Source organism: Anopheles coluzzii, chromosome 2, assembly GCF_943734685.1.
Source record: "Anopheles coluzzii chromosome 2, AcolN3, whole genome shotgun sequence".
Taxonomy (NCBI): domain Eukaryota; kingdom Metazoa; phylum Arthropoda; class Insecta; order Diptera; family Culicidae; genus Anopheles; species Anopheles coluzzii.
In genome coordinates this window covers 37,012,426-37,032,218 of record NC_064670.1, presented here as the reverse complement: position 1 = coordinate 37,032,218, position 19,793 = coordinate 37,012,426, and the positions used below count along the sequence as shown (strand labels likewise).

Sequence of the window (19,793 nt, the reverse complement as noted above, 5' to 3'; positions counted from 1 at the left end):
GCTCACGAACGTTTTTTCAAATATCTTTGCCAATTTAATATTTAATATTGCTCTGCAGAAATGTATTAATTTTTAAAAACAAAAAACACCTTTTTTAAAGCTCAAAAACATTCTCTTTTCCCTAATTATTTGCAAATTATTTCCGGAAACAATTCGTCTGTCAAACTCAATTCTGTCAACTGTGTACGTTTTTCCGTAATGTTTTTGTTATTTTTTATTAGTTTGTAATTTTTACTCTTTTTGTTTCCCGTAAACTGTTTCAGTGTTTCTTATTTGATATTCAAATCATATTCAACCGGTATGAACATTTGTCAGTTTCATGAAGTTCATTGAACCCTTCACGTTTGATAACACGATTGCATAACAACACTCCGTAGATCGTTCTCGGCTTCGCAGGAACAGCAGCAGGTTCTGATCACCGGTCCGTAGTGCGTGTACGTTTCAACCACATTCCACTTTCGCAGTAGGCAAAATGCTAAAAAACGCAGTCGCCCTGGTTACTGGTGGTGCGTCGGGACTTGGCCGTGCCACTGTGGAACGATTCGCCCGTGCCGGGTATAACGTGCTGCTGTGCGATCTGCCCACCTCGAAGGGCAACGACGTCGCCAAGGAGCTGGGCGAGAAGGTCGTGTACGTGCCGGTTGATGTGCTGTCCGAGAAGGATGTGAGCGGCGCGCTGGAACTGGCGAAGAGCAAATTCGGCCGGCTGGATGTGTCGGTGAACTGTGCCGGTATAGCGGTAGCCGTCAAGACGTACAACTTCAACAAGAAGGTCGCCCACAAGCTGGAGGATTTTCAGCGCGTCCTGTTGGTAAACACGGCCGGAACGTTCAACGTGATCCGGCTGTCGGCGGGATTGATGGGTGAAAATGAACCGAATGCGGACGGTCAGCGCGGTGTCATCGTGAACACGGCCTCCGTGGCCGCCTATGATGGCCAGATTGGGCAGGCAGCCTACGCCGCATCGAAGGCGGCCGTCGTTGGCATGACGCTACCGATCGCCCGCGATCTGAGCACGCAGGGCATTCGTATTGTGACCGTGGCGCCGGGGCTGTTCAACACTCCGATGCTGCAGGCCCTGCCCGAGAAGGTGCGAGCGTTCCTGGCCAAGACGGTACCGTTCCCTCAGCGTCTCGGAGAACCGGCCGAATATGCCCAGCTGGTTCAGGCCATCGTCGATAATCCCCTGTTGAACGGGGAGGTTATCCGCTTGGACGGAGCGCTGCGTATGATGCCTTAAACGACGATGGACGAAATGGCTCAGTAACGGATGCATTTATTCAGAGTACCTCGATGAGATGAGTCTTCCAAACAGGGAGAACTGTATCGTCAAACGATATGCAGCAAAAGTGTAAAATCCCCTTTGTATTGCTCTATTCTGCCATCTTTTAATAAAACTTTTAGCCTGTTTCTAAAACATCACGAACGTATCACTCAAAGCAATGCTTTATTTCGTTTTTTACTTCTCAACGACGGCAGCAGTAGCGCCCCCATCACAGGAAGAAAAGTATTCCTGGACTAGCTTTTCGCACTGTGGCAAATTCTTCAACTTATTCACCTTTGCGTTGTAGCGCGTACCTTTTCCGTTGCCTTTGCCTTCCAGCAATGTGCATATCTCCGGTCCCAGCTTGGCCACATCGTCCGGGCGGCCCTGCAGAACGAGCTGCCCTTTGCCGCTCCCATCCGTGTCCGCGTTCGTGAGGAAGATGAAGCAATCCGGCAGCTTCACCATCCGCAGAAAGGTATTGATGAAATCAGAATCTTGACCGTCGCCTCTGTGAAGCGAAATATACTTCGGAGCACTGCCGCTGTCCCGCTGTTGGTTTAACTTTTCCGCCTCGGCAGTGGCCAGCTCGGTGGTTAACTTCTTGGCAATACGCTGGGTGGCCCGTACGGTCGATTGCAGCTTCTTTGCCAGATCGATGTGTGAAGATGGTCCACCGTTTAGGAGGGTATTGAGTTGAACCTCCCGGTCGTAGCATTCGGACAGCTTTCGCAGCACACGGCCACCCACCAGGAAGTGTACCAGACACTTACCCTTCGCTTTCTCCACGCTAAGCAGCTTGACGGATTGCAGCTGGCCTAGATTACGGACGTGCGTTCCGCAGCACATGTTGCTTTCGATGCCCGCGATCGTTACTACGCGCAACGGACCAGACACATCCTCCGGAAGGCCACGAGTTGCTCGCGTAACATCGGACTTGAGTGCCGGATCGTCCGGTTCGTATACGTCCACCTTGACGGGAGTGCAATCGACGATCAGCTGGTTGCAGATGCTTTCCACCCTTTCCAGCTGCTCGCGAGTTACGTCCTTCGCTTCGAGATCTATGTACGAGCTTTCCGTACCCAGCCACCAGGATTTCGTGTTGTACTTGAACTCGCGATCAAATATAGCCGTTATGAGATGCTGGCCAGAGTGTTGCTGCATGTGGTCGAACCGGCGGTTCCAGTCAACGCATTGGACGACTTGCTCTCCCGCTGCGAAAGGTTGGTTGCCGTTGCCATCGTCTTCTAGGAAGTGGATGGCCTCGGAACCCTTTCGGACAACCGATTTTACCGCCCTGCCACCAACCGTTCCGTGGTCGGTAGGTTGTCCGCCTCCCTCGGGGAATAGGATGGTATCTTCAAATATTACATTGAAGCCGCCTGCAACTTTTTCGCAAGACACTACCTTTGTTTGAAATTCCTTCAGAAAACTATCCTCCTGGCATTTAAAGACCATTTTTGGATCAACTGCAACGCTTTTTCGGTATTTCCCGAAGAGCTGTAAATAGATTGATTTTTTCCAATGTCAACAATAACAACCGGCACCCGGGTTTGTCACATGACAATATGTTTGGAATACAAAAGAGTTCCAATAATATCTGTAAGCAAAAGTAACAAAAAGAAAATGTATCTTATTCAACAGAATTAAATCTTTTTTACAACATTCTCCAAATAAATTCCTCTCGTTGAACAGTTTCTCCATCCAGGAGCTCCGATTGTGAGAGATTTTCCACCGGGCTACTTCCTGTCAACCGTCACAACAGCGGTCGCACCGTTGACAGCTGACATTTCGCTAGCTGCCAAAATTTCTTTCTTTCTCGTGTTTTGTCTCAAGCAGATCGCTTGTGCGGAAAATCGGTGAAAATTACCGAAATTAGCTGAAAATGGACAAGACTTTTGTGCTCGCGCGCGTCACCAAGGTTCTGGGCCGTACCGGATCCCAGGGACAGTGTACCCAGGTGAAGGTGGAGTTCCTGAACGAGCAAAACCGTCAGATCATCCGCAACGTTAAGGGACCCGTGCGCGAGGGCGACATCCTGACCCTGCTGGAGTCTGAACGTGAGGCAAGAAGACTCCGGTAAATTCGCTCCACTTCGCAACGCTTTTCCACGGACTGGACATTCCGGCACCTTCAGGTACGATCCACCGTCACCGGGGCGGTAATTACGGGTCACGACTGTGGCGGAGAGCGTTGTACTGAATGCTTCGTGTTTCCCTTTTTTCTAGGTTATGTTTCCGTTCTGTATACGTCGCGGTGTGTGTACCACGGCGGGGATCCTCAACTAGCTGGCGACGATGACTCGTTGAAGAACTCATCCTCTTGCGGCTAAAATGAACATATGTCAGTGAAACTGCGCGTTCGTGGAAGAATGAGAAGTGCAAGCAAATAAATCGCGAGTTTGGAAAAACCACAAGAAATACGAAGTTAGTTCTATGGCACTAGGGTGGTGTAGTGAGATTGTAACGAGCAATCGTTTTTTTATAGATAGTGTTTGAAATGCATTTCCGATGTTGCCATCTCCCCGAACAAAGGTGCGGTGTTTGAGCATGTTGGTTTGGTTTTCAGATGAATCAGATTCAATGGTACAATCGGCTGTTAACATGTCCATAGTGGGCTCTTATGAGCTTCCCATATGAAGGAGAAACTATCCTGCCAGAACAATCAGACATACTAAGCCCAAAAGTGGTTTAGGCATATCAAAACCATGAACCTGTTGTTGCGTTAAACACGCTGGATGTTTCTCTTGCACGGATCCAGACCACCAATGAATTTTCTTTCTCACTTTCCTAGAAAAACTTACGCTTCATAACGATGCTAACGCCTTCAACTTAGTGGTTGACTATGTATGACTGATATTTATTTATTTTTTGAAGATAATACTCCGGCAGTCTTGTTGACCGACGTATGCCGAAGTTATCGGTTAGTGGGCGAAGTTTCTCCGTACGAATTTCCTCTAACGGAACAACGATGCCCTGAGCTTTCTCGGTTTTATCTCCTGTACTAACGACCGATAGCACCGGAGTTTTACCAATTGATTTTATGAATTGAAATCGGAAAGAAAAAAATATATTGGAAATGCGGTCAACGTAATGCTTTGAAAGTAACGTTGCACACACATGCGAATTGGCATCTTGAATTAGTTTTCCGAGAAGAATGTTTCTATTTGAATTCTGAACCCCCAAGCTAGCACATGGCGAGACGTGCCAAAATTCAGATGAAAAATATCACATCTGTTTGAAAATGTATCTTGGCTTGGCAGATTAAAAGCCATCGAAGAACATGAAAATGAAAATTTTACTTTAAAGGAGATTTTGAAAGAAATGTAATGTAAAAATGTTGGAATAATATAATTAACCACATAGAGTTGAGCCAACCCCTTTTGCATTACATAGTCAATAAAGAAATTAAAATCTGAAAATGATTGGGCTAGATCACACCATTATGTGTTTCAATTTGTCTCATAACTGGGATCATAAAAAGCGATTTCAGCGGATCACAGCCACTAATCGAATGTCCGCAAAAGTGCCATTTTCTGTCCCTATTGTTTGTTTAGAAATATGTCTTTTATGTAAAATCTGTGCAGCGCTGCAGCACAATCGATCGTTTTTTTGTTATAACGATCTTGTATTCCAAAATCCAACCATTTTGACGTTTGTCCTGTTGTGACAAGGGCACGCACACACGCCGCATTGTGTTTTGATCTTTCCGCATTCGTTCAACCGACCGACGCCCGAAAGAACCGCGCGAAATCTGTTTGGTGCGCTTTGTTTGTTGAATATTAAACGCGAAAGAATCTTTCCAGCCATCGATATCGGTAAGGTGACGTGTTGAGATTATACAACTTTACAGTTTGGGAGGCTGTTTGGAAGGAAGTAAACTTTCAGCAATGCACTCCAACTTGCTGGTGTAAGTATTGGTGTGGAACATGAACAATGGATCGGCTTGATGGGCGATGATTCTTTTGGGCTAAAAACATATGCATTCCCCTTTGCAGGCCCTCACTCAACGAGGAATCCTATTGCCATTTCTGCTTCGGTGGCGCCAATGTGCATGCCGTGTTTCCGCTTGGCCGACCGGACCTGCTTAGCATTATCGATAATATGATCGGAATCCATCTCACGCCCGAGGCGGACGAAACGTTCAGCTTGTGCGATGGGTGCATCGCAACGATGGAAACGTTCGTCACATTCCGCAACAAAAGCCGCTCGAACTACGAAACAGTGCGAGAAGCGAAAATCATGAATGAAGCAATGAAGCGCCTTCAGCCACTACTGCAAGCAGATTCGTTCAATCCGATAGTGAGCAGCAGTTGCACTCCGGTGAACGGAGTGCAATCGAACAGCGTGAACACCGGCAGCGAGGAAGCGCAAGCTCATTTAAATGTTACGGGAGCAGTGCACAGCACACCGGTTCGTGCAAACGAGCCAGCTACTAACGGGGTGGATGGTGGAAGGTATGTGAGATACGCCAGCTGGTTCAACAGGTACAAGGAGAGTTTTCATGTATTTTTCTTCCTTCTTGCAGCTCTTCCGTGAGAAAACGCTCATTTCATGCACAGAACACTGATTTGGTGGCTTCAGCAAAGAAGACAAAGATAATCAGTGATAAAGCGGCAAAAAATAAGAACAAATTCCACCACATCCGGGAGATCATGAATCGCTTACGGATCAATCGAATACGAGAGAAGGATGTGTTCAACGATGGGCTGAGGTCAGCGGATAGCTTTGTAGAGAAGCAAGAGAGTATTAGTAATGGTTTCGCTCCATTAGTCAAACAGCAGGCTGAAAAAACACATGTGATAAACTGTAAGCCTTGCGTGGTTGTGCTCAAAAGAATTCTGATGGATAACAAATGATAGAACGTCTTATGAAATCCATCGATTCCTAAGTTTATTGAATTGAATTGATAGAACGTCTTATGAAATCCATCGATTCCTAAGTTTATTGAATTGAATTGTACATTTAAGCCTTTACTCTTAATATACCACAATAAACTGTGCTCTCTGTTGTTACGAACTATGTATTACCACCCCAACCCGACCAGGGTTTTACTTTTTCAACGCTTCGAGTAGCTTGAAACTGGTGCCGTACCGTGCTTCGTTGTACTTTTTTCTGTGTGCAATACTCGATTCACGAATTTTCTTCCACTGCTCCCGATGCTCCTCGATCAACTCTTCCTTGCTTTTGGACGACTTGTCAATATCAAAGTCACCGACCGGTTCCGGTTTTACCGAAAGGAAAGGCTCCAACTGCGTCGATTCTGGTCGTGGCATTTCCGTTATTTCGAGCAACTCTCCGCTCACGAACTGATTCACGATATCTGGATTGTGCTCGCGCTTGATGCGCCGTCTCGGTTCGGACATTGTCGCTTCTTCAACCTTCTCCCGCGGGTTGTTCTTCACCCATGCGCGGCATAGCGGATAGAGCGGGGCATTTTCCCGGAAGCGGGCCACATCGATGCACCGGTTGAAGAGCGTCAACGGGCACGACTGATTAATGGCCGGTGCGTCGATGCGTTTTCGCTTGACCTGCGACTCTTCCTCGCTATCGTCGAAGCTGGAGTTATCGTCCGACGATTGGTTGGCGGTTTTCAGCGCCCCTTTCAGCCGACCCCGTGCCAACGCCACATTTTGAAGCGCTTTACCTATGGGAATGAGCAGTCCAGTTTAGAAAGCTGTAGCTGGCAATCTACTGATTATCACACACTTTACTTACGCTTTTCGTCCGAATTGATGAGGCTTCTCCGTTTGGCTAGCATTTTTATCAAACGTATTCCGCAACTGTAGATTATTTACTTTTCAAGCCAAGCGAAAACACCAAACAATCTCGATTTGATTGACAGCGCATAGCGTTAGCGCTTTTGGCCATTCTAGATGACAGTTTCCAAATTGATGAAATTGAAATGAAAATATTTAATCTTTTTTGATAGAATATTCCTTAAGTACCAGGCAAAAATCGAAACGATTCAAAATTGCGATTTTAGCCGCAATACGCTTTAAATTAGCGAAAACCATAAAATCGAAAATAAATTTTCAAAAAAAAAGCATCAACCGTCTGGCCACCGTAACTCAATCTGACAGCTGTTTGTTGTGATTTCATCGCTAAAAATATCAGCGGTTTTCCAGTAAAGGAGCAAAGTTTGCTGCCTTGGTGCGTGACGAATATGTGCGGAGTGTTTTCCTTCCAGCGAATCATCCACACCCTTTAGTGGCAACTCGCTAGCCATGAAATAATCGTACCGCTGCAATCGTGCAATCGATCCGAACAGTGTGTGTGCGTGTGCGTGTGTGGGCAACTGGAACAAATGCTTAAACTACACAACTAGTTTGTTGTTTTGCTGCACAGTACACGAGCGTTGATCGAGTGGAAAATGAGTACCCGGCCAAGCCCTGCACCCTTCAAGCGATCGATCGATGGGCTGTTCAACGTGTGGCTGAACCTGCGGAACCAGGGCCACGAGAAGCCGCTGCGCAACGCTCTCTACAATGTGCTCGTCGTCGGGGTGATCGCGGTCGTGATCGGCGTCACCCTGGTGCTGGCCCCCTTCTTCAAGCCGCTACTGTGGGCGTTCCTGTTCGGGGCGGTGCTGTTTCCGGCCAAGAAACGGCTCTCCGCCTCGCTCAAGCGCTGGATCGAGCGAATCGAGAAGGATGACAAATACCTGTTGCTGGGTGTGCTGAGTGCGCCGCTCTGCTGGGTGGATTCACTGGGCGAGTTTCTCACCGGCTGGCTGAAGGAGCATTTGAAAATCATCACCGGACTGGTCGGCGGGCTGGTAACGCTGCGCTTCATACTGTGGCTAACACCGAGCGAGGTGTTTTTCTCCATCTGGAACTTTATCGTGTGGATCCATTCGCTGTTCCGTACGCTGCTCGGGTCGCTCTCGCTGCAGATGGTGGTCGTGATACTGGTCGTGTACGTCGTCAGCGTATACTTCCTCTGGACGCCGGACCATTCGCTGCCCTTCCTGGTGATTGGACAGTTTCTGTGGATGGTAATCGTCGGGTACGGGAGCAGCTTCCTCGGAGCACTGCAGGTGCCCGTATTTCTCGGCCTACTAACCTACGGCTTGATAGGGTTGATTTACAACCTACAGAAAGATGAGCGCAACGTGCGCTTCATCGACAAATGGCACAGCCTACTGGACGTGACCAGCTACCGGTTGGACGATTCCTCCGTCGCCATGAACGCCCATGCCCATCCGGAAGCATCGAGAATAGAGGAAATTAAAGCGAAACTGCACCTAGACGTTTCGGCAACACCGCAACTTTCGAGCACGATGAACGAAACGCCCGGTCACGGTAGTACCTATCCGGCCAGCATGCTAACAAACGTGGAATCGCTCGAAAGCGACACCTACTTCCGGCTGCTGTTTTACGCGTGCGGTGCCACGCTTGTTTGGATGCACACGTGGCTACTGTTCCTGTGCTGTATTCCCATCTTCCTGCACATCGTACGGAAGGCGGCCGAATTGTTGGGCATCGTTGCGTACGTATCGCAGCAGGCCGATCACTACTGGCTAGTGCTAAAGCTGTGGCTGTTTCCACGCCATGCGGCACTGCTTCCGCTCTGTCTGCCGGGAATATTACGGCTGAACACAAACATTCACCGCTACGCTTGTGCAAAGCTGCGCTCGTACATTGACGACATCACTTCGATCGTGATGATCGGCTTCCTGATCGTCCTCGTCATGCTGATCAGTGTGTTTGCCTTCACGCAAATCTACTCGGAAGCGATAGCGGTCGCACAGCTAGGCTCGAATCTTGTCAACCGCACGCTTATACACCGACCGGAACTGATTGAAATGTTACCAATCGGTGAGAAAAACAGTAATTAAACATTGCATTACTAAATCAGTAAACTAATCTTACCTTCTCCTTCTTAAGACATGCAATCGATGGACAACATCATCGACAACGCGTACAAGTACGGTCGCTCACATATCGAACAGTACGTCGATGGTATCTTCAACGATACCGATCCGACACAGGCAATCAAGCTGAAGATGCAGATCCTTAGCGTTTGGGACCGGCTGATACAGAGCTGGATGGACCGGAGCAATGGCGAGGGCCTGGTGGGACCGCGGGTTCCCGCTCAAGCAATTCGCATGACAATAGATGAGATTTTTATAAATCCAAGTAGGTGCAACGAATAACTCGGAAACATCTCTCGATTTAATACCTTTTATAACATCTAAAACCATTCTAGTCACGAAAGCTGGTCTTATTGGTTTCATCAAGAGCAATTTCGGGATGCTCTGGGAGGTGGCTGATTCGCTGTGGATGCTGTTGCGTACTAATCTGACGCTGCTGCTGTCCGCGGTCGGCACCCTGGTGTCGGCCATTCTAGGCGGTGGGCATGCAGTTTTGAAATTTTTATTCCACACGGTAAAGCTTCCCATTTCTTCCATCTTAGAAGAGCGTTTTTTAAAGGTGTAATACTCATTCTTTTGCTTTGTAGATAATTTTCTTCACCACCCTGTTTTACCTGCTGCAAAGCAGCCAGGATCGATACGCACCAACGGCCATTACCATCAACAATTCATGGGGCCCGCGCATCATACAAGCGCTGGAAGACTCGATATCGAGCGTCGTCGTAGCCACGCTAAAGCTGGCCCTGTTCCATGGACTGTTTACCTGGCTGACGCATACCGTGTTTGGGGCGCACATCGTCTATCTGCCGGCAGTGCTGGCCTCAATACTGGCGGCCGCCCCCTTCCTCGAGACGTACTGGTGCAGTGCGCCCGCCTTTCTCGATCTGTGGCTGTCGCAGGATCGGTTTTGGCTTGGCGTCACGCTGGTGCTGATACACTTTATCGTCCCGTCCAACTTCAATCCGATCATACATTCGGAGATAAAAGGGTAATCATTGTTCGCGATGAACGCTGGCCGTGCACTTTTGTGATTATGAACACGCTGATTTTCCGATTCTCCTTTCAGTGGTGGCCATCCGTACCTGACGGGACTGTCAATTGCCGGTGGAATGTACCTGTTCGGGCTGGAGGGAGCATTGTTAGGGCCGCTACTGCTTTGCTTGCTAGTCGTTTTGTTTGAAGTTACCATTAGCGCTATCCGAGATAGCCCGGCCACGCCGCAAACCAGGTAAGGAAGATCGGGGGCTTTTGCTTTTAGTTTTACACAAATCTCACTAACGCATTCATCGTGTTGTCTGTTCTGTCTGCTTTTTTTCTCTATACAACTTAACTAACTTGCCTGGGCTGCCACGTGGGAATGTGGATTGCTTAACCGTCCTTTTCTTACAACGAACGACTTAAACTCGCAGAAAATCTAGCCTAGACACAAACAACGATATCTATTCACCCGCGACGACGTAAGTACAAGGGAAGGTGTGGCAGTGCTTTAGGCCAGTGTTGTGTTAGTTGGTAGCTGTTGATTAATTTAACTGCTTTCGTTTAAATTGGCCGTGTATTAGATCAAGTAAAGGTTCATTTAACTCCCCTAGCATTCTCGGTCAACAGGAAAAGAGCGAAGGAGAGCTTGAATGAACCTTTATTATCGGATTGTAATGTAATTTGTACTAAACAATCTGTGTTTTGAACTTGTTTAACATCGTTTGATTGCTTAAGTGTGATAGGTGGCGGTTGTAGTGTTGGAACTTAGTTTGAAACAAACCTAAAAGATTATTTAACAACTAATTCATGTATGCCAAAAGCAAAAACAAAAAACAGATCTAACACAGCTATAAGCTATACACAGACCACTAGGTAGCTAGTTTATATGTTCGAATGCATTTTTGTGCTGCTGAACGAGTCGTTCCGTTCGTGCACTTTGTTACCGTCGTACAAAGTATACAGTACCTTAACATTAATCGTAAGTTTTATCGTGTGTCCACAATCGCTGCTACTGTGAGGCGAATAATTAAATTCCACTTCTGTTACCTCTTATTACTTTAAATGTGGTTGTTGCGAAGGGATTGACATTGAACGTACCGATTTTCATACAATTTTGGCATCTTTCTTTCTTCCCCTCTTTTACCATTCGCCCACATCACTTAAATGTGTCGTTGTGTATTTGCCATCAAATGGCTTTTAATCTTTCCAACTATCTACTATACAATTAAACAAACAATTTCTACAACGTCCAAACACACACACACACAAAAAACAATCTTCAGTTTGTGCCAAGAATGGCAACAGTTCGTTCGCCAAGGGGATTTGTAAGTAGCAACAGGTAGAGTAGGGTAGTTGAGTAGTGTAGTTCCAGGTTCGTGGCCAATCAACTGACAATGCTGCAGCACCTCGTGCGCAGTCGGCTCCTTCTTCTCTGGCGCAAGCCTTCAATCCTGAAATCGTAGCATGAGCATGAGTTGACTGTTTCTTTCGTAAAATCCCTACCATCTAGCTAAGCCATCCACATTCTTTCATTTGCATTCTCATCGTTTAATTTTCATCATATACCATATCACCGTTAGCAAACCGACCACCGCTCCATCGGCTGCCTATTTGATGCGGACCAAAGATGGCAAGTTTCTAAACTCACCGCTGACCATGAACTGCACCACATCGCCCATGTGCATGACCGTGCGCGGCACCCCGTTACACTAACGCGCCTCCTAACCGTTCGCTTGGCTTGGTGTGCATCAACTTCCTTCCCTGTTTTAATCCACTAAACAGCTCATCTCACCATTGACACATACTCATCCGATCCGAGCTTCTTTGGCACCTAACCATGCCATATGAAAAGTTCTTGTTGTTCGTTATTACCTACCGTGTGTATTTTATGCTTGTGTATCCTTCACCCCTTACCCCATTTACCTCCCCCCACCACTCGTTCCGTTGTGCATGTAATTGCATTCCGCAACCAATCATACCCCTCCCACCAATGTCTCAGCAGCAACTTCCGGTACGCCGCATTCCAGGAGCAGATGAGCGTGGGCGGACGTGGTGCTGCTGCTCCTACTGCTGTGGCACCGACGGCACAATCTGGGACAGGGACGACCAATGCCGCCGGGGCTGATTGTTCCGTTGTTGATCGGGCCACGCTGCAATCGCCACCCTCCAGGACGTAGGACGTCTTAGTGTGTGTCCTTGCTTAATGTATTAATCAACCGAGATGAATCTGATAGACGGAAGAAAGGCTTACGCGAAAGGAGGGAACTTGTTGTGATAAAAAAAGAACAATGCATACAAGAACACACTCACAGATGGCTATACTATGTATGTAGCGTTTATTTATGTTTACTGCTGGTTTGGTTTTGTTTAACCAACACGATAGAATAAGCGATGCAGGCAAGCTACTAACGCGCGTGAAAGAGTATTTTTATCCAAAGCGAATTTAACGTGTGACCTAACCAATTCTAGTGTAAGTGCGCAATAAAATGGTAATGTATGGAGATTGAGCTGTGTGTGTGTATCTCCTTAAAATGGGAACTCCGGATGCTTGGTAATGCTGTGGCGGAAGGAAAGAAAAACCGGTTAAAATGCGATGTCACCAAGATGGCACGTGCGCGCCCACCCTTGCCCACTTACCCGGGAAAGAAAGCAAAGTCGCAGATGCGAACGTTTTGATCGAGCCCGTTCAGCTCTGCCATATCGGCATCGGTCAGCTCGAAATCGAACAGCGCAATGTTCTGGCGCAGCCGGTCCACGTTCGTGCTTTTCGGAATGGTCGCGATGCCACGCTGCAGCAGATGGCGCAGCAGTATCTGTGCCGGCGTCCGGTCCTGGCGCTGGGCAATCTCCTTCACTACCGGGTTGTCCAGCAGGTCCGGCACCTCACGGCTGAAGGGAAAATGGAGGAACACAGTTTTACAGTAGACCTTCGGGGATCACTTCCACCCACCACTATCGTCCGTTCCACACTTACTTCAGCAACTTTTCGATTCCTTTCGAGCCGAGGGGCGAATAGGCGGTCACGGTAATGCCGTTTGCTTTGCAGAACTTGACCAGCCCGGTCTGCTGCAGATAGATGTGATTTTCAATCTGTGGGCGCAATGGGCGACAAAGAGAGAAAGTCGAAATTCAGTCCGGTGCACCCTCAATACCGTGGTTAGAAGAGTATCCCATGAGCCACTCCCATGTGGCCATGCTGCCCCACCCTTACCTGCAAGTTGGCCGGCTTAATTCGGCAATTATCGAGCACTCTCTGTATTTGCCGCTGGTTGAAATTCGATAGCCCTATGCTGCGTGCCAGACCGGCATCGGCGATCGCTTCCATGCCCTGCGACAACGGTGGAAACGGAGGAAAAACCGACAAACAAGAAACAAATTAAGATCACAGCGCCGCAACACAATATCCTAGCACCTTTTTTTTACTCCCTTCTGCCGTATGTCCCGCGGGTGCCAAGCGGGTGGAAGAGATAGGATAGGGCTTAACAGCAACAAAGTGGCTATTACAATCCACCGCTACCGACAGCGGGCCACGGCACGGGATAATGGGATGGTTTTGCTTTGCTTTGCCTTCGTTTTTCTTTTCTTCCTTTTGGTTGGCCAATTGTTCTGCGGTAGTGTGCAAAAAAAAGGTGATCCCTTTTTGCCAGGAAGGATGTCTTTGCTTTAATTCTTTTTCCTATTGCCAAGACGCACCACCGGTTCGCTCTTCACCGCCGGCACACTCAACACCGGCGTTGTTGCGCTTGTTTGTGTTTATATTTTGGGTGTAAGATTGACTTTTTTCCTCGGGATGCGCTTCTTCCGTGGAGTATCGGACCTAACCGTTCTCCGGAAGTGAGTTCTCCCGAGTGGAACTGCTGCTCCTGACGTAAGCTGAAACCGATGGGATTTGTTCGGCTGGATTACGGGCACCGGTAGCTCTGAAATGGCACTTTTGCAAACGCATCTTCATGGGAATCGGTAACCGGAAGCGAAAGAACCCCATTGACGATTGTAGCTTTTGATTGTTTGTGTGCGCAAGTGGTGTGCTCAAAAATTAATTAACGAAAATGATACACGTTCGGGAAGAGCGGCACACCAGCAGCATTGAATTATTACATTAAGATTAAAATAATATTATATTGTTTTTTCGTTTGCTACGAGCTACACATTCCAAACGGGCGCGAAATCAAGGTCACACGCTTTGCCGCTGATCTCGGCGATGCAATTGCCTGTTGGAACCTGTTTAATTGCATGTTGTAAAGGTAAAGTGGGGCAAAAGTGTACCGGGCGCGTGCTTACGGAGATAATCTTGTGTTTGGTGGATTGGTGCGCCTGTTTATACGCATACAGTGCTTAGCGCAGTAGTAAGAACACCTATTTTTGTGCAAACTTACTTTTGTTCTGTAAAAAGATTCGTGTTGTTGGAGGAGACCCTTCGAGGAGTTGATGTAAAAGGGAAAATTATTAATGCCTGCAAATGTGCCTATTTTTTAAAATTTACTGGGGTTTGTTTGGAAATTCCTGGTAATTTCGTATATTAAATATGATATACTTATTGTAATTTTTATGCAAATGCTTGCGTTGGAACAAAAAGAGCGCTCATTTGTTCTGTATCTTAATGAATTCAACTTAAAATGATGTCAATTAAAGAAAGAATTCTAATTGCTAATAAAAAAACCTGAAAAGGTAATACAAAAATACGCGAACGAAAAATGTTCGAATATTCTTTCTTTTTTGCCGTAATGATATTCGTATTTTCGATACCATATTATATTTAATTTAAATTAAAAAAATGACATTCACGGTCAATCCGATATCCTTGATACTATTTTCCTATCTCTTGGCGATGATTCCGTAATACCGAAGGTCAAAAACTCTAACATCTCGCTTCCAAAACGGTGTTTACAGTTCCTTTTCATGCTTTTTTTTGTATTTAAAAATGTATGCTACAATAGCAAACACCTACGTTTGTTCGTTGTAAAAAGCTCGATCCTTTCAGTTATTATTGCGTCGCTCAATCTTAGGTGCGTACCTTTGCCCCGCTTCACTTTAAACGCGCGTCATACGAAGCCATTACAGGTTTTTGAGCGATCGATCGTTTGATCGTGTGTTCGATTTGGGGATGCGAAGAAGATGCTCAATTTTAATCATTTATGATACCGCAACCGTTCGGTTAAAAATCGAAACTATGGCGCTTTCACCTAATTAGTGCGGGCACGGGAAGTTTGGGAAAATTTACATAAAACGGTCCCCGCACAGCAGCGCAGGGTGGCGCATCTGCGCCCCGCCAAAACTTACCTTCCAGAGGCTGACATGGTCCGTCGTGGTTTCGAGTACGATTTCCCCATTGTCGTCGGTCAGGAAGGGACCGTCCACTTCGGGCACGGTAAACGGGACGTGCACCAGGTACAGATCGACGTAATCGAGCTGAAGATCGGTCAACGATCGTTTAAGAAATTTCTCAACCGTTGCGGCCCGCGTACCTGTGTGGTTGACCGATAGCATAGTGTGTTATTAAGAAGCTTTTGTACTTGTACAACGGGACTTGGGGGAGGTGAGGAAGGAATGTTTGAAAAGCAGAAGAGAGTTAAAACCCCCGCAAGCACACAACACGCGCACACTGCCGCGGTGACTGGTGACGTTAAGTGGTGTGGTGCTGAAGTGCGGGCCGAAAAAGTGCTGACACACTACATTGGACAAGCAATTGGTAAAGGGAAACATTAGGCACCTACCATGTGGCGGCAACTTGGTGACGATGAAGAGCTCCTCGCGCGTCACCCGGCCACTGTCGATCCACTGGCGCAGTACGCGCCCGATCGTTGGCTCGTTCAGATAGACCGGCGCACAGTCGATGTGCCGATAGCCGGCCTCGAGCGCCTGGTTCAGTGCTTTCTCCACCTCCTCGTCCGGAGCCTGTCAGGTTCCAAACAAAAAATAAGCCCCCAAGTACACCAACCCGGACGGCGAGATAAGTACGATTGCATTGCTCGCACACACAAGGGACACGCTCACACTTACCCGCCAGGTTCCGAAACCAAGGGCCGGCATTTTTTGGCCATTCTCGAACGTCAGATCGATCTTGCAGGCGGCTGCCATGGTTTGCGCTTGCTGTGTTGATGGTCACTAACACTGTTCGATAACAAAAAAAAAACAAAACAAAAAACTCACTTAACACAGACACACCCGTCGGTAGGTCTTGCTTTGACCGTGGCCTTCCCAAGACTGTAGCTACGATATGGGAGCGCGTCCCGTTTTTGTCCCACGATCAAACTGCCCGGACAAAAGCTGGACCCCACCAAGATCGGGGGAGATCGGTACGCAGGGAGATATTCTCTCTTTAAAAAACCGGTCGCCAAGGTGTTTTCTCTCTTTCTCTTTCGAAGGTTTGTCCCGGGGGGCTTTGCTCTCTCACTCATATGCACACACACATGTAAATCGCGATGCATTTGTGGGTGCATTATTGTGGGTTGAACATTTTATTTGCTTTTTTTTACAACCTCAACAAACGTGTTTTGAGAAAAATAGTTGGGGCTTTTTTGGAAATATTTTCGAATCCATCAACATTTACCGTTCGTCACGATCATTTTTACACTGATCGTTCTCTAATGTATCCTCAACCAAATGTGTTGATCACCAAGTTGGAACACCAACACAAAAAAATGAGACAAAGAAAAAGAGAATGGAAAAAGGCGACGTAAATAAATATTTGCTGTAAATCCCATTACATTCCTGCTCGGCTTTTACTTTTAAATGCACGATCAATGCACACCAAACGAGTGTTTGCGAAAAATGGCTTCAGAGCAGTGTCGGTGAGAGATAATGCAATTGCATTATGCTCTTGTGTGAGAGTAAATACAACGCGCGCAGTTGAAAGGAGAACCGATTAAATCGTATTCTAGCCCCTTTAAATACAGTGTGGGTAATGATTGTTGCACATTGCGATGTAGTAGTGAATACATTTCCATGCATTTATAGTAGAGTTGCGTTTAAAGAATATTGATTTACGTAAGAAATTTGTTGTACATTGATTGTAAATAAAAGTAATATAAAAGATTACTATTTTGTACATTATCGTTACGTGTGTTAACAGTGACATGGCAGTGTGAATGAGGATCTTGCACGTAAATGAGAAAATACGTCTTAAATGTCTGTTATCGTTTTTATAGTATCTTATGCAATAATCTTTAAAAATGTTGTTTTTCTTAGACATATTGATTATGATAGCAAACGTACATTTAAACGTATAAACGTTTTGAAATGTACACTCATGTAAGCGAGCTTTGGCAAAAACACATTCGTTATCAATTGGAGTTGTCGTATTACAACTGTATTAGATATGACGAAACCTTTATTTTAATTTTAATGATTTAATATTGTATAGTTCTACAGTTTATATTCAATTACTGTACTGCCTTACTGGATACTGTAATGCGTCATCCATCAATTGCGTAACGCTGATAAGGGAGGAGGGGGTTTCCATAAACGTTACAATTTGTTACATGGGGGAGATGGGAAGTCTTATAACGCAAAATAGAAGTTAGATTTTTTTAAATTAACATATGAATAATAAACGATGATTATTTTTCTTGACTTAACAACCTTCGTGGGCCTAAAAAGGATTTCGCTACTGTTTATGTACTACGCAGTCGAGTAGTGGATCATTGCTACGGGGCTGGTTCATATCAGAATTGAACCTACGATGGAATTAGGTTGCCACGGATGGACGGACGTAAAAAGATACAAAAGGATCGTCGCAGTAAAATTGCATTTCGTTACTGCAACGACCGCAATGGCACGAATTCGTTTGTAAAAGCTCACATGATAGTGGCATGCGATTCACAGGACTACACGCAATTCGAAGCAAATCGCACGAGATTTAACTGAGGTTGTAATTATTTGGATTCATCGAAAATGCAGTCGATACTCCTGCATACAGTTGTGGTTTTTTTCGTAAGACAACATAATAAGCATCTCATGTTATGTGAAATAATATCTAACACAATGACATCTAACACGATGCAATAACATCTAACACGATGACACAATATCTAACGCCAAAGCAGCATTTCTGGAAAGATGCACATATTTACGGATGACCAGGAAGATAGCTGGTTGCAATATAAATGCAATATAAGTGATGATGGTGATCCAAGAACATTGCAAATAGCGCTGAGGATGCGATAATCAGAATATTTTATATTTGATTGTTATATGGGACAACTTTTCTTAATGAAAAATATTTTAAAAAATCTTGTTTTATTTAAAAATGTTTTAATGTACCACAATAACGTTAAAACATGAAAAAAAAAACAAATTTTTTGTTCTTTAAAATAAACTACTGGAAGGGGGGAAGGGGAGGATTCTTAACGTGTTACGTAATTTTTTAGGAAGTGGAAGGGGTAGAATATTATCCATTTTTAAGTTACGTAATTGATGGATGATGCCTAAGTAGAAGATTTTTTTAACGCCACATGACACGAATAAGCGAAAAATAATAACATTTCACTGTAAGTAATACAAATTGAGATGTTTGATTGGGTTCTTTTACGTTCTGTACAAATGTTAATGAAAACACTTAGGAAATATACAATTGTATAAAGATATTCTATGAGTAACTAATGCGGTGTTTCCTTAACAGTTTAATCAAGTTACAAAACGATTTCAAACAAAAATATTCTCCCTTTTATCATTCACAGTATTGAGCTCATATTGTTTCACAAGTGGTTTATGCTGTAAACTATAGAAGCGCGATCGTCAATTGTGTGTATTTAAATTTTGATTAGAAAACGGAATAAAATCTTTATAAAAATGGTCGAAAGAGAAGCTAAAAATTGTTCCTTAAAGTGTATTTTCCTATATTGAGCCGTGTTGAAAACGCAATAGCTGTATTGAGTTAAATGAATAATTAATTCAATTGATTTCTCCACGATGGAAACATCATTTATGTAACACAATATCACATTTTCAGTAATCAAATTACTGATTTCTATGCCCGCGCACACGAACACTTCAATAATTGCAAATATGACGATTGTTATTTTTGCCCAAATATGGCATACGGCCGCCAAATGCACTCCATCACAATTGTTTCGCGCGCCCAGCGCAGATCAAACGAACTTTTGCAGCCGCTTGAGAGTAGTTCCCTTCCCCCGGTCCCATATTATTGCACAAAACACCCCAACGTCCCGGTACAACGTCTGCAAACAATCAACAAACCTTCACAAACAGTAGCTACTGTGCTGTTGCTCGAGGGGAAGCAAAATGTACTCTGGCAGTCCGGTTCTTGCAGTGCGGCGCCATTAGAAGAGGGATTGTCATGCTACTCCAAAAGGGGCGGGAATGCAAACCCGCTGGTTGGTGGAGGGTTAGGCATGTGGTAGGATAATTTTCCTACGAGCAAATTATCGATTGCAAATGGCCGATCCAGCGCAGCGCAGGCACCGTAATTTGAGACGTTTTAATCAAACTTTCATGTAATACTATCCCTAATGGGTTTGGTTTGGTTTGGCACACGATGGCCGTATTCTCACAATATAAATGAAGTACCCGTTAGTTCACGTTCACGGGTAAGGGAGGAATGATGGGTGATCTAAATAATAAACCAACTACCCTATCTGGCCGGAGTTGTTTGTTAGGATTTAATTAAATTTATTCTGCACCACCATCCAATTCGGGTGACTGTTTCGTTCGCTTG

General features: G+C 45.6%; 7 protein-coding genes across 10 annotated transcripts; 4 read left to right on the top strand and 3 right to left on the bottom strand.

The window, feature by feature from the left end:
• Positions 1-174: 174 nt before the first annotated feature.
• LOC120949516 (3-hydroxyacyl-CoA dehydrogenase type-2) lies at positions 175-1,439 on the top strand. Of its 2 annotated transcripts, none has more exons than XM_040366864.2 (2): positions 175-298; positions 378-1,439. In XM_040366864.2, exon 2 carries the CDS (start codon positions 473-475, stop codon positions 1,238-1,240), a length of 768 nt encoding a protein of 255 aa, XP_040222798.2. In that variant the 5' UTR covers positions 175-298; positions 378-472; the 3' UTR covers positions 1,241-1,439. The 2 variants fall into 2 exon arrangements, with proteins under 2 accessions (XP_040222798.2, XP_040222800.2); XM_040366866.2 differs by having other exon boundaries at positions 177-310.
• LOC120949515 (alanyl-tRNA editing protein Aarsd1-A) lies at positions 1,429-2,974 on the bottom strand. The gene has a single exon (XM_049605744.1). The coding sequence runs from the start codon at positions 2,720-2,722 to the stop codon at positions 1,460-1,462; it is 1,263 nt and encodes a 420-aa protein (XP_049461701.1). The 5' UTR covers positions 2,723-2,974; the 3' UTR covers positions 1,429-1,459.
• Positions 2,975-3,062: 88 nt separating this feature from the next.
• LOC120949517 (40S ribosomal protein S28) lies at positions 3,063-3,684 on the top strand. The gene is made up of 2 exons (XM_040366867.2): positions 3,063-3,401; positions 3,493-3,684. The coding sequence occupies exon 1, from the start codon at positions 3,150-3,152 to the stop codon at positions 3,345-3,347; it is 198 nt and encodes a 65-aa protein (XP_040222801.1). The 5' UTR covers positions 3,063-3,149; the 3' UTR covers positions 3,348-3,401; positions 3,493-3,684.
• A 1,214-nt stretch (positions 3,685-4,898) lies between these two features.
• Positions 4,899-6,282, top strand: LOC120951912 (uncharacterized). The gene is made up of 3 exons (XM_040370915.2): positions 4,899-5,173; positions 5,262-5,720; positions 5,792-6,282. Exons 1-3 carry the CDS (start codon positions 5,154-5,156, stop codon positions 6,120-6,122), a joined length of 810 nt encoding a protein of 269 aa, XP_040226849.2. The 5' UTR covers positions 4,899-5,153; the 3' UTR covers positions 6,123-6,282.
• Positions 6,174-7,103, bottom strand: LOC120951913 (protein lin-37 homolog). Its single transcript, XM_040370916.2, has 2 exons — positions 6,982-7,103; positions 6,174-6,910 (listed from the first exon to the last, which is right to left on the bottom strand). Exons 1-2 carry the CDS (start codon positions 7,022-7,024, stop codon positions 6,315-6,317), a joined length of 639 nt encoding a protein of 212 aa, XP_040226850.1. The 5' UTR covers positions 7,025-7,103; the 3' UTR covers positions 6,174-6,314.
• Positions 7,104-7,348: 245 nt separating this feature from the next.
• Positions 7,349-12,624, top strand: LOC120948837 (transmembrane protein 245). Of its 3 annotated transcripts, none has more exons than XM_040365594.2 (7): positions 7,349-9,083; positions 9,153-9,404; positions 9,475-9,653; positions 9,727-10,127; positions 10,206-10,367; positions 10,549-10,596; positions 12,120-12,624. In XM_040365594.2, exons 1-7 carry the CDS (start codon positions 7,637-7,639, stop codon positions 12,292-12,294), a joined length of 2,664 nt encoding a protein of 887 aa, XP_040221528.2. In that variant the 5' UTR covers positions 7,349-7,636; the 3' UTR covers positions 12,295-12,624. The 3 variants fall into 3 exon arrangements, with proteins under 3 accessions (XP_040221528.2, XP_040221529.2, XP_040221530.2); XM_040365595.2 differs by having other exon boundaries at positions 11,698-12,229; XM_040365596.2 differs by lacking the exon at positions 10,549-10,596.
• LOC120948838 (1,5-anhydro-D-fructose reductase) lies at positions 12,435-19,417 on the bottom strand. Its single transcript, XM_040365598.2, has 8 exons — positions 19,316-19,417; positions 16,118-16,228; positions 15,832-16,012; positions 15,398-15,582; positions 13,329-13,445; positions 13,092-13,207; positions 12,755-13,006; positions 12,435-12,674 (listed from the first exon to the last, which is right to left on the bottom strand). Exons 2-8 carry the CDS (start codon positions 16,193-16,195, stop codon positions 12,644-12,646), a joined length of 960 nt encoding a protein of 319 aa, XP_040221532.2. The 5' UTR covers positions 16,196-16,228; positions 19,316-19,417; the 3' UTR covers positions 12,435-12,643.
• Between the last annotated feature and the right edge of the window lie 376 nt (positions 19,418-19,793).